The sequence below is a fragment of the Pseudopipra pipra genome, chromosome 13 (assembly GCF_036250125.1).
Source record: "Pseudopipra pipra isolate bDixPip1 chromosome 13, bDixPip1.hap1, whole genome shotgun sequence".
Taxonomy (NCBI): domain Eukaryota; kingdom Metazoa; phylum Chordata; class Aves; order Passeriformes; family Pipridae; genus Pseudopipra; species Pseudopipra pipra.
The window spans coordinates 6,833,366-6,846,192 of NC_087561.1; the positions used below are offsets into that span (position 1 = coordinate 6,833,366).

The 12,827-nt window shown below is 40.5% G+C and overlaps 1 protein-coding gene across 2 annotated transcripts in view; it reads left to right on the plus strand.

Annotated features, from left to right (window-relative positions):
- COL4A6 (collagen type IV alpha 6 chain) overlaps positions 1 to 12,827 on the plus strand; it is a 115,839-nt gene that overhangs the window by 79,273 nt on the left and 23,739 nt on the right. For both annotated transcript variants that reach the window (XM_064669815.1, XM_064669816.1), the window contains exons 7-20: positions 1,028 to 1,096; positions 2,182 to 2,217; positions 2,625 to 2,687; positions 3,310 to 3,345; positions 3,475 to 3,516; positions 4,377 to 4,469; positions 5,168 to 5,221; positions 6,592 to 6,651; positions 7,570 to 7,614; positions 8,115 to 8,168; positions 9,460 to 9,529; positions 10,261 to 10,371; positions 11,209 to 11,358; positions 12,689 to 12,793. In XM_064669815.1, coding sequence (XP_064525885.1) covers positions 1,028 to 1,096; positions 2,182 to 2,217; positions 2,625 to 2,687; positions 3,310 to 3,345; positions 3,475 to 3,516; positions 4,377 to 4,469; positions 5,168 to 5,221; positions 6,592 to 6,651; positions 7,570 to 7,614; positions 8,115 to 8,168; positions 9,460 to 9,529; positions 10,261 to 10,371; positions 11,209 to 11,358; positions 12,689 to 12,793 — 988 coding nt within the window. The remainder of the gene's footprint in view (positions 1 to 1,027; positions 1,097 to 2,181; positions 2,218 to 2,624; positions 2,688 to 3,309; positions 3,346 to 3,474; positions 3,517 to 4,376; positions 4,470 to 5,167; positions 5,222 to 6,591; positions 6,652 to 7,569; positions 7,615 to 8,114; positions 8,169 to 9,459; positions 9,530 to 10,260; positions 10,372 to 11,208; positions 11,359 to 12,688; positions 12,794 to 12,827) is intronic.

Sequence of the window (12,827 nt, forward strand, 5' to 3'; positions counted from 1 at the left end):
TTCAACTGGGCTCCCCTAGAGCTCCACAGAGAGTGGTGCTCATCCAGCCTGGCCTTGAACACTTCCAGGGATGGGGCAGCCACAGCTTCTCTGGGCAACCTGTGCCAGTGCCTCAACACCCTCACAAGGAAGAATTTATTCATTATATCTCATCTAAACCTACCCTATGTCAGTTTGAAGCCATTCCCCCTTGTCCTGTCACTACACCTCCTGACAAAAAGCTCCTCTCCAGCTTTCCTGTAGACTCCCCTTTAGGTACTGGAAGGGGCTCTGAGGTCTCCCTGGAGCATTCTCTTCTCCAGGCTGAACAGCCCAGCCCTCTCAGCCTGTCTCCATGGCAGAGGTGCTCCAGCCCTTGGAGCATCTTTGTGGCCTCCAGAGCTGGATGCAGCACTCCAGGTGGGGTCTCATAAGAGTAGAGTGGAGAGGGGAAAACCCCCTCCCTTGACCTGCTGCCCACACTGGACTGGCTCTGTGGGCTGTGAGTGCACACTGACAGCTCATATTCAGTTTTTCATCCACAAGTACTCCCAAGTCCTTCTCCAGGGCTGCTTTCAATCCACTCAGCCAAGCCTGAATCCATGGTTGGGATTGCCCCAGCTGAGTTGCAGGGTCTTGCACTTGGCCCTGTTGAAATTTGTGAAGTTTGCATGAGCCCACCCATCAAGCCTGTCAAGGTCCTTCTTGGATGGCATTGTTATGCATATGAACAGGGGGGTTACACCATGTCAAACGAATTCAAATGGGATCTAAAGTTGTCAAAGGCCTAAAATAAAAGGGAAAGCTAATATAAGCAGGAAAATTCCAGAGAAGATGTTTGCAGAACCTTGTGTTTCTAAAGCTGCAGGAAGTCTTTAGTTCTCACAATAGCACAGCTTCTCTGACAAAGGATCAGTGGTACTTTTACAGTTTACTGGAGCCAGGAGTTTGCCTTGTTCATTATGCTGAATATAGATTCTTTCAAATTTAAAGCAGTATTTTTTTCCCCCAAATTTATTTTTTACCTTTTTTTTTTTTTTAAAACCAGGGTCGTCCTGGCCCAAAAGGCATTAAAGGAGAACCTGTTTTTGCTCAAGGTGGTCTTAAAGGAATGAAGGTAAGACTTGTCATTACACAGGAGAAAACGCAATACAAGGAATACTTTGATATCCTACAGGTTGCAGGGCTGACACTGCAGGTTCAATTGCTCATGGTGTCAGTCCTGGGTGTCTTGGGCATGTCTGAATGCAGAGCTGTGAAAAAGGCTCGAGAATAACTTCATTAATGACAACACAGGATGCTCTCAGAACTTGGAGTTGCTTAGTCTGTGCAGAGATCTTGTTCCTCCCATGCTGAGATGCTCATCCTGTTCCTGCTCAGTGCATGTTATGATTCCTGCTGTGAGACTCAGCTGCCTCCCAGTGTTTTTTTGTACTGGAAGGTACTAGTAAGTAATCAGTGATATTCTTGTTTACATACATGAAGTCATATTCCACTTAGAGTATTTCATGGTTTTTGGCTGTGAAGTCAATAAGGAACTTACCCTGAAAGGTCTGTATCAAGTCTGTAATTATTTTTATTTTTATTTTCTTGTATAGAAAATACAAACTAGGTTCTTGAACAGGTTCTTGAATATTCTTATGTAAAAAATTTGTTTCTCTGTTGCCTTGAAACAAACACTCACCAGCCTACCATGATTTTGATTTTTGCCAGAAGTACTAACTTTGGAATAAATCTACAAAAGATTCAGTACCTCTTATGGTGCTGAATTCAGCAATTTTTAGCAGCCTTATGCTTCATTAAATATTGAAAATATTAAGAAATTTCCTGTCATATAAGGCCTTTCACACTGACTTTATTGGTCAAAATTAGGAACTCTTGTAAAATTCTACCCCATTATATACACTCATAAGCTGGTAAAAGTTAAGTTTATTTACTACTGTATTTATGGGAAATACGGGGTAGTTTTATATTATAATGGTATGCTTTTGCATAATTTATAGTGGTCTTATAATTTTTTAAAATTAATTTTCTCTTGTTACAAATAAATAAAATGATTGTAATTTCTCCTGAGTTTTGGAAGCTCACCATTACCCAATTCAAATATGGGAGCACAGATTTCAAATTACTTTCCCATTTACACTTGACCTGATAATTTTCCTTGACCTGTGTAATTTTTACTCATTCATTTATAATTTCTAGGGAGAAAATGGTCTTCCTGGATTGGATGGAATTCCTGTAAGTTATTTAATTTGGGAAATAATGATTTTAAAGAATATTAAGTAGGTACATTTTCAGGTATTAGTTCTCAAGGACACTTTTCAGATTATTGGGATGTGTATTTATATGTGATAGCAGTAGTGTGAGCAGTTCCAGCTCTGTAATGGTAAGAGTGGATCCCCATTATGGTGGAGAAAGTCAGAATTATCTATTCCATTATTCCAAACTCCCTTCTACCACTGAACTCTGTAACTTTGATTTCCAAAATACATCTGATCATGTGAAATAGATTGTTACAGTACTTAAATTGGCATACTTAATTAGGGGATATTTTTTAATGTTTCCTGAGACACACTTCATCTTTGGTTGGGGTTTGATGGGGTAAATGCTGCACATACACTACTTGTCCTCTCTTTTCCTTGTAGGGCCCAAAAGGTTTTCCAGGTCCAGTAGGTTCTGCAGGCCCTATAGGGTTACCAGGTCTGCAGGTAAGAGACCTCAGGCATTGCACTTGTTGATAGAACAGTTCAAACTCTTGGTGGTTTTCCCTCCTGGTCTGCATTTGTGTCCTGACAACGAGCAAAAGTGTGTGTGCATCTGAAAGGACTGAGCACAGCTGACTTCAAGCACAGAATGCTCAGTCTTGGATGGTTTAATCTGATCACAGGTCTCCTCTCTGGAGTGTCCAGAGCAACAATCATGAGTGAGGGCTCCAGCAAAGCTCTAGGGTGCTGTGTACATACACTACATTATACTGTTCTGAGCCCTTCCTGGTCTCAGGACTAGAGGGAATAGACTGATCTCTGCATGTTTGGAGCCTTTGTTATCATGAACTGTGCTAGAGTTGCCTTTTCAAGATCCTACAAGAGAGTTTCCATTGGGAAGAGGTAAAAACAAGCTGCATGTTTGTTGACTTTAAGTTGAAGTTTGCTCTTAATTAAAGACAGTGCCAAAGGGCTGTGCTAGTAGAGATGCCAAGACTTAAGACCACATGTATCACTTTTGGTTTGGAGGCAAGAAAGTTCAGGTACCACTGCAGATCCCAGCATTGCTTCAGTTGCATCCTAATTAAGTCAAGAGGAATAAAATCTTGCTCTTGTTCATATCTAGGGTCCAGTGGGTCCTCCTGGGCCACCAGGTCCAAAAGTAAGTACCTACCTTTCCTGTCTTCCTTTTACACCTGATTGTTGTGTTTTTAACAGTGCTGTGGGCCTAGAGGATAGTGATGATGTTGTTGCTGTTGTTTTATTCATCCTGGTTTTTTTCCTCTCCTAGGGTAACATGGGATTAGGCTTTCAAGGAGAGAAAGGAGAAAAGGTAGGTGAAACTTGTTCTGTTATGGAGGGAGCATGAAATAATACTCTAGTGTTCCATCACAGCTTACTCCTCTAGAAAGTTGCTAGATTCCAGCATTCTCTTCCTTTCCTTTTTCTTTTCCTCTCTTGGACTGACTAACAGTCCAAATACTAAAGAGTCTTACTGGTTCCTTATCTGTTGGTACACAAAAAAAGAATGGGAGCTTTCTCTGGGTGAAGAAGAGGAAGGGGAAAATATTGAGTATTTTTGTGGTTATCAAGACATGAGGTCCTTAGACATCTTTTCAGTCTCCTTCTTTCAGTTGCTTTTAACCCTCACCTTATTTTGAATTATTCCACTGACTTCATTCTTTTTAGCTTTCGTGATATTCTTTGGGTCAACCAACACATAATTTATTGTCTCAGTACCCTAAATGGATGTCCTGCATTCTCTGTGAGAATTTACACTGGCATAATGGGGCTTCTTAAAGTTCTCAATATGAGACTTGGTTCTGCTGCTGTTAAAATTAATTCTCAGCATTCTACATTTCTAATAGCTCCTTCCTTTTTTTTCTTTGATATTTCTTCCCAAAGTTTTTCTGGAATGTTTTCCTGTTGATTTAAGCGCCGAGCCTTTTCTTTTTTTTCCCCCTTGCCATGTTTTTATGCCCACAAGTCTTTGGAAACAAATGCATTTTGGTCATCTTAATTTTCCTTCTGAACTTCTGACTTCCATGACCAAACTCCTGTGCCAGCATTCAGGCACACAGATTTAGATACATGAGATATAATTAGAATTGTTTTTCTTCTGATTTGCAGGTCACTTCCATAGAAAATTAAACATGTTTTGCATATCCTAATATCTTCCTCTTTTGTCAACAGGGCGATGTAGGGCTGCCTGGTCCTCCAGGTCCCCCACCATCCACTGGCATACTGGAATTCATGGGATTTCCAAAAGGAAAGCAAGGAGAAAAGGTCTGTAAATGCAGTTCACAGACCCTCTCCCTCCCCATGCACCTTCACTCAAGAATTAGCAAAATTACTGGACAGTGAGAGCTCTTACATTTCCGAATCAGAAGAATTTTCTGTACTAGTTTGTTCTGTCAAATGGCTATTGAATAAAAATATTCTTAGCTCAGAGCATTGTGGGCCACTACAAAATGCACACCTCTGAGAAGGAGAAATCTGAAAGCTATTTGAGGTATTCATCATTAATCCCAAAAATAAATGAACTGTAGTCTGGTTTTGTTGGATTTGTGAAATTGTGTCAACTGAAGTGAAAAACTCCAATCAATTTAGAAAAATAAATGAAAGCTCCAGCTCTTGCTTTGGTGCACAGTACTCTGAAACAATCAGATTTCCCACCTTTATTTTGTTAGTCTGGAATTCTCTGAGATACATATTGAGGTCATCAGTGTTTTTAAAAAAGCTGTATGGATCTTGTTAAAAATTCTCTACACACATTAAAATTAGGCATATTGAATTAATCTGGGACCTGTCTGTCTGCTGAGAGACACTTTGTCTGGTACATGGTGACACAAATCCAGTGTATTTGCTGATAAACAAATTACAAGGCCTTGCTTTAGGTGTCAGGAGCATGAGGACTGGATTGGGGAAAGTCTTGCTTTCACAGGCACAGTGATTTATTGTGCTTATCTCTTCCCCCTTGTCAGGGTGAGCCGGGCCCTCAAGGATTACCTGGAGACAAAGGATTGCCTGGCATTCCGGTAAGGACAGAGAAGGGTTTTTAATATTTGCCTACTATGAGTTAGATGGTTCCACACTCTCTGAATAGCTCACAAGATCTCCACAGGAGTTTCTAGGCACCAGAGAACTTTGAAAATCTGATAAGAATGTCCACAAGACCTTTTGCTGAGTGTAAACTCTAATCTGATATTTTTTTGTGCTGTAGATACAAGGAAGATAATGCTGTCCTACCATCCACTTAGAAGGCAGCCAACATTTCAGAGGAAACCTGCACGTAGCTGTACCCGGGACATGGCCACTTGATGGCAGTGTTCCTTGATGGCCCACAGACATCTTTAAAAATTCTTTTTTTTCCCCCTTTAATTATGTCTAAACACATCTTTTGTTATTTTACTTTAAAGCTGTAAAGCACATGCAGATCTTTCTGTCTGTCTATATATATAGCCAGTTAAAATGGGCTGTTTAACATTAGTGCTCATAAACTCAGCAATGTTAAGCATCTTCTCTATATGAATCAAGAGCAACAAATTATCCATGGATTCCAGAGAACTATTTCCCAGCTTATAATCTTTTGTAAACAGAGGTTGTTTCCCTAAGTTTAGGGAATAAATATTTTGAGGAACTTCTGACTAATAAGATAAATTGTTTGCCAGTTTCTTCAATGTACAGATGTTCTTAGTAGAAATACGTGCAAGAAAAACCTGTACATGAAGTACAATTTGTTATTAGCCTCTTTGGACATGCTCCATTATGTGCATTTTTAGCTTTATGCATCACAAGAGACCCATTGAAGCTGGTGAAGCTGAACATATGTGCAAACTTAACCTCAACCATAAGATATTTTAAGACTGAAGCCTGAAAATTGCTTAACTACTGTAACTCTTGCTGAAATTAAATCCTGGTGTTCTGTCTCTGGATTTGATACTTCTTGCTGACTGGGAAAGCCACCAAACATTTCCCAATGTTGAGCATGAAAATGCTAGTTTTGTGTTGTTCTGAGGCTTTAGAAGTGAAAAACGTGCTCTGAGCATTCCCTTGAGCTGCCAGAGTTAAGAAATGAGATTTCAAATAATTTCTAAATGTAGAATGGAATACAGAGTAGCATTGGCAGGTCTTCGCTGTCCCTTGCATTTGCAACTGGAATATGTACCATGATTTAAATGGATGGAATTCTTGGGGAGTGAAGAAGGTACTGTACTGCACATCCTGCCAAGTCTGGCTGATAGAGGTTTTCTTCCTGGGGCAAAATAGTCCCAATAGAAACAGTCAGTTCCCTTTATCTCTCTGTTGTACTGTTTATGTTAAAAAATTGGTTTGTGCTCACTTTACGTAGGGCTGTGCTGTTCAGTTCCAAACAGAACACAAATTTAATGTTGATATTTTTCCTCAGGGATTTGGAGGTGTTGGAGAAAAAGGAGAAAAAGGTGTGCCTGGCTTACCAGGTGGCAGGGTAGGTAACTTCACAAAGTCCTTAAATGCCTGTTTTTAAACACATGAAGTGGGCCTTTCATGAACAGAAGCATTCCCAAAGCATATAAGAGTCTCAGACATAGGACTGAGTCCCAGCGTAGCCAGCACCATACAACAAGAGAACCAGCAGATATTCTTATCTCAATAAAGCCTCAGATTAAAGGTGAGATGAAGATGTACACAGACAAGGCAGCCCAAGAAAGTCATATGAAGTATTGAGTGGAGGGCTTGATGCTGCAGGGCCAGTGTTTTTCCAATTTTTTTGAAAGCTTCACAGAAAAGGAAGCTTGCAGAAGTCCAAATGAAGATAATAAAGAGGCCTTGGACGTACTTTAATGAACTCTTAGCCAGTGCCAGAATCAGCCATGAGAGAACACAGATAGATATTTGGGTAAAAAATGGGGCAAGCTGGCCACACACTGGTCTGTCTGGCCAATGAATGTGGAAGTTAACAGCGTGCTCAGGCACACACCAGCCATAGGTTCTTCAAACCACCTGCAGAGATGTGCTTATAGACAACAGGAAGACCAAGGCATTCTTTTCTGTATATGCAGAATAAATTGTCTGATAGAAAGTCTTGACTGCATTAAGATTTATGGCTTTATAATTACAAACTAATGACCTAACTTCTTAGGAAGTTGAGACACCATGACCTAATTAACTTGAACTGCCAATTAGAAAGACAATGGCTAAATAAGATAAGACTTCTTTTATCAATTATTCTATTAAATTCTTCCCATTATGATTGTTAATATTTGAGAGATAGGAAAATCAGCGGTAGCTTCTCTTTCTGAAAATTTTAACTTTTCATTCTTTGGTGGTGAGATATTTGGAGCCTGATTTAATAAGATGAACCTGAGAGGAAGCCTCTGAAAGTTAATTTTTTTGGCTGCTCTAGGGTCTTTTGGGACTGGATGGATCTGATGGGATTCCAGGGAGAAAGGTGAGATTTCTTTTATTTTTTACTGTGCTTACAGTTACAGAAGCCATCTAACTGCTTAAGGTTTACTGACTTCCTTATTTAGTGACTGCAAGTTCTCTGACAGATTTTAAAATAGTGAAGCTAAGTAGAAAGTCCATATAAAACTTTAAATCTCTTGATCTGTCTCTCTAGTTAACCCTGCGTGTTCAGTCACTTTCTTCTATATTTTACGTACATCCTTTTCAAAATATACTGAAGTTGAACTCCAAGGTGTCCTCCTGGCTTGCACATCCTCACAGGTTCTCATCATCTTTACAGCAAAGGGAGGCCTGAAGGAGCTCTGATATTTTACGAATGCTGAGAAATTGATGCCATCAATTTTCTCTATTTCTTCTTCAGATGTTTGGTAGGACAATGAGTTGGGTTTGTGGTTCAAGTCCAGGCACTGAAGATGTCTCAGCTAACAAATAATGCCACTTATTGTCTCACTCTGTATCAGTGTTCCCTGTGTGATTTTGCAGGGTCATCCAGGTGTTCCAGGCTATCCAGGACTGGATGGAGTAGAAGGCATGAAGGTAACTTCTCACTAAAGCGTTGCTTTTTTAAAGATGTTTGTAGGAATAAATAAGCATTGTTGCCCTAGTTAGACCTTCTCTGTACCTCTGTATCACTATAATTTTCAGTATGTTTCAATTCATCATTTACTTTATTGTTAAGCATAAAAGTGATTGGTTGTTGAACTGTGGTATTTTAATATTTTTTCAACGTTCAATCATGCAACTTCATGACTTAGAATTGTAGATGAAGCCTTTCTGGTCTCCTTTATCCTTTCAGCAATGCCATATTTACTGGACAGCTGAGGCAAGATTAGGTGGAAGTAAGTGAATGTTAAGATAGTTGTCAAGGCTGTCTGAGATCTTAGATCTGATAATGTAGAAATGTGTTCAGTTCATCGTACTGGAGATAGACAATGCATAGGAGACATTTTCTGGGTATCTCACAATTTAAAGAGTCAGACAACTGTAAACTGAGTGGAAAATGATTGGATAGTAGTTCACTGTGAAAAAAACTGATCTGCCACCAAGATTGCTCTGTGGTTGGTAGACATGAAATACAGGTACAGAAGGGGTTTTTCATGCAAAGCACATGGAAGATGTAATAGTAGAGGTTTATGAAAAAAGGAATATTACTTGAAGAACAACAAAGTGTGCACTGCCTTGGCTCACTGCGTGGCGTTTATATGATAAATATGATGGTAATTTGGACAGCAGTCAGATTTTGCACTTGCTATTTCAAAGAGGATCTGATACTCTCTGGGAGTATCAGTGAGAGGATGGAGTGACACTGCAGTTTATCAAAACTTGCTTGTTCTACCTGGATGATTTTATGGAGCAGTACATTTTCCTAGAAGCTCCTATTATTGAAATTCAGGATTCCAAAGCAGCAGATAGCTGCAATGATGGATGCTTTTAAAAATGAGTATGTTCATAGCAGCTTTTACCACAAGGTGAACAGATATCATCTACCTGATATTGGTCAATGTGCTGATACAATAACTGGTCTCCAGTACACATTGTATATACAAGTCCATGCTTCCTATGGAGGTAGTGAGATGCCTTCAGAGGATAGCTGGATAGTAGCAGCCATCTTATTTGAGGCAGCCATCAGCTTCATCAGACAGGAGGGTGTAAGTCAGGACAGCAGATGATTATGAATACCAGAACAAAGTGAATTCTTCACCAACACAAGGAATGATGGGTAGAGAATGACCACAGACATTGGTACCACAATACAGTGTGTTTCCTGACAAGCACTCCTCCTCTCCATCACCCATCTCAGTGTGGCATGAATCTGTTTTCTCTGCAGGGTGAATTAGGTGACATCGGTCCCCCAGGCCCTCCTGTCGTTATTGACAGGGAAGGTGTAGTCATTTCAGGTACTCATTTCCATTTTGTTTTGGAACTCATCTAAAGCACTTTTTCTGATCCAAGTTTCTTTCTCACTGTATTTTACCACTTCTCCACGTTGTATATTGGGTCTAACCCATCCCTTGTTATTCTTCCTTTAATTTCTGTATTGTTGGCATACGGATATGTTTGGTCCTTTGTTTATAGCTTCAGAGTTTACAGAAAGCCTTTCATCCCCACATTGCAGGATGATCTGTTTCAAGGCAGGTTGAAATTTTGTGCCTGGGAGGCAGACTGTTTGTAAGCACAGAGTCTGTGCTGTGTGTCTACTCTGTCCGTCTTCGGTGTACCAGGGAAAAGTGGCTTCCTTGTGTTGCTTGGTAATGAGGGCTCTGAATGTCATTCTGCTGTTATTTATTGTTCAATGTGGTAAGAATATTGTTGAGAAAATGAGCTTAATTAATGCCACAGTTGATTGAGGCCTCAATGGGAACAGTCTGTGAAGCCATAAAGGTAAGGGGACAAATTGTATGGTCTGTCCTATTCTTCTTCCTTCACATGTAGTCAAGTTTGAAACAACCTCTATAACAGCTCAGGAGGATTTTTTCCCATTATTATTAACTTTGACTAACAGGCTTCCTGCTAACAGCTTGGCAGCCTTTGCTATCCATGAGGTCAGTGGCCACTACAGGAATTGACTGAAGAGTTTTCCAGCAGAAATTCTGAGATTTTCTTCCTTGTTTTCCTCTTTGTCTAATAGGTGCACCAGGTGACCCCGGAAACCCAGGAATACCTGGTCCTCCAGGAGATGAAGGGATCAGTGGTTTACCAGGCCTTCCAGGAGCTCCAGGGTTTCCAGGCCTGGAGATAGGTAAAGCAGCTGCTTACAGTGCCCTTACAAGCTGTTTGCTGTGTTTTTTGCTGGGAATTATCTGGATAGTGGCCTGGAGATGGTGAAGGTATTGGTGCAAGCCTGTCCCTGCTCCTTCAGCTGACTGATTTGCAGACTGCTGTATGAGAAATAGGAGACAGGGATGTCACACAGGGAAGCCAATTGTGTTGACCTGGATGGGAGCAGAGTTAGTGCCACAGTTATGACAGCCCAGGTAAGTGTTCATGTGTGACTATTTGGTGTAGCAGTGCACACAGGAGGCTGTTGTTTGATTTCCATTTTGACTGAATTGGTTGGCAGAACCCTTCCTACATTTTAAATCCTAGTGAATGCTTCTTAAATTTTTTTAATGACTTTTCATGTTTGCAGTAAAGAGCTAGCAGATTGTCTAGATAAGCCCATGGCTGGTGCAACCCATTTGCCCCATCAAAGATCTCACTCAAAAGAGATCTTTTTCACTTGAATGTCATCTGTGAAGTTCTGGCCTGCAATGATCCAGAGACTAGGAACTACTAAGGAAATTGTCTCATTGAAAGGAAATAAAAAAATAAAACTCCCTCAGTCTCACATAGTTATTTGTCTAATTCATTAGTGGGACTTAAATGCAGTGCTGTGAAGCTTTTTGGATGACCAAAGGAGTGTGTAAATTTAAGCCAGTTGGTGCCTCCAATTAGTACTTTTTCCTTTGTGTACAATTACACATTGTTCTGTGCTAACATGGTTGTAGTTCAGGGCACAACAGTAATTTTTGTAGCATTAAAAGTACTAGAATGTGTTTTCTGCTGGAGAGCTGCTCACTGTGTCATTGTTGTCTAGATGGAATGGGCCCTGGAGGGTCTCCAGGTATTCCAGGTGTGAAGGGGGAAGTGGGAGAACCAGGAAGAGCAACAATTGGATTACCAGGCCCTCCCGGCAGAGGTGGTTTACCGGGTCTGCCAGGAGCACCAGGATTGCCTGGTCCACCACGTATGTATATTTTTTACATCTGTTTTTGTATTGGATTCAGAGTGAAACAAGACAAATTTATTTATTTAGCAAATCTTAAATATTTGACTGACACCTCTTTGTGATTGTAACCCACAAACTTAAATATATCAGCAGCCACTCCTACGAAGTAAGAAAATAGAGCTAATTATTGTTAAGAGTGGTAGCCTGAGAGACTGAAGCATAAGGTTATGTAAACACAATTTATGACACTTTGAAGTTCTAGTCTCTTATTAGCTTAGGTAAAGAATAGACCATGACCTTATGAACACCTGAGGTAAATATCTGTCTTGTGAGTAGGTATTTTGGGTACCAGGGGTCAGATAGGATGCCTGAAGAGACAGTTCTCAGATCTAATGAAATGTGATTTTATTTTTACATGTTCATTTGTATAGATGGCCTGATTAATTAATTGTGCATTGTTTTATTTTCCTCAGAAATTGAGTATTACATGAAAAGGGTTGATTTAACAAAACTTTGTGTTTTACCATTCTGCCATAAGCTGCATTCAAACAGCCTGTTTTATTTTTGAGAGCCAACCTTTCAAAACAGGACACGGTCCAATGATGGAGCCAGTGAGCATGGTCTGATGAAATGATTTTCTGTGCAGAAGAAATAAGTGGTCTCTTATCAATAACTGTTTGCTAGTCAAATCTGGCTCACTTTTCTGCAGAGTCTGTAAAGCTCTTGTAGCTGTGTTTAGCTGATGGTTGCAGTTTGTTTCCGTGGCACATCAGACGGTGCTGGTCAGCACTCAGTCTTACTGTTGTCACTGAGGGGAAGGGTTTTCAGACAGTGTAGTTTTAGATTATGTTAGATCACTTTCCACTGCTGTTTCCGTCAGCTTATGTTTCATTCTATTCAGCATATAAACAGATGTAGAAAATAATCCTGCAGTCATGAAGTGAGAGACAGGACAAGTCCCCTTAACCTTTTTACCATTTAGTGTCTTTCCTGAGCCGCAGCCACTGAATGAGAAGCCATTTGCCCTTCTTTGTACCTCCTGTTCACAGTTTGGTGAGTTCTTTGGCCAACTAAGTCTGCCAAAAGGTGCAGTGGCAGAGCAGAGGAATGAAACTCTGTTGCATCCACGTTTTGAGAGCTTTTGCTTTTCTGTATGAGGAGCTGGAAGCAAACGTGGCAGAGGACTGCAACCCATGATACCAACCAAGTTCCACCTCCTTGTGTAACTTCCACAGTTGCGGTTTCATCCAGTGCCATTTCCGTCAGCTGCAAAACTGACATTGTAAGTCAGTAAAGAGCTGGAAATCAGCCTTCTCATGGCTTTTCCTTGCCTTCTTTCTGCATATAGGCCCTTCATTCTCCCCAGACATGATCCTGAGTGGAAGGATTGGGGCCCCAGGGGAGCCTGGACAAAGAGGGCTTCCAGGAGCTTTGGGTCCAAAGGGCTACAAAGGTAAATGACTCTTGTTTTGGGAGACCCTTTTAGC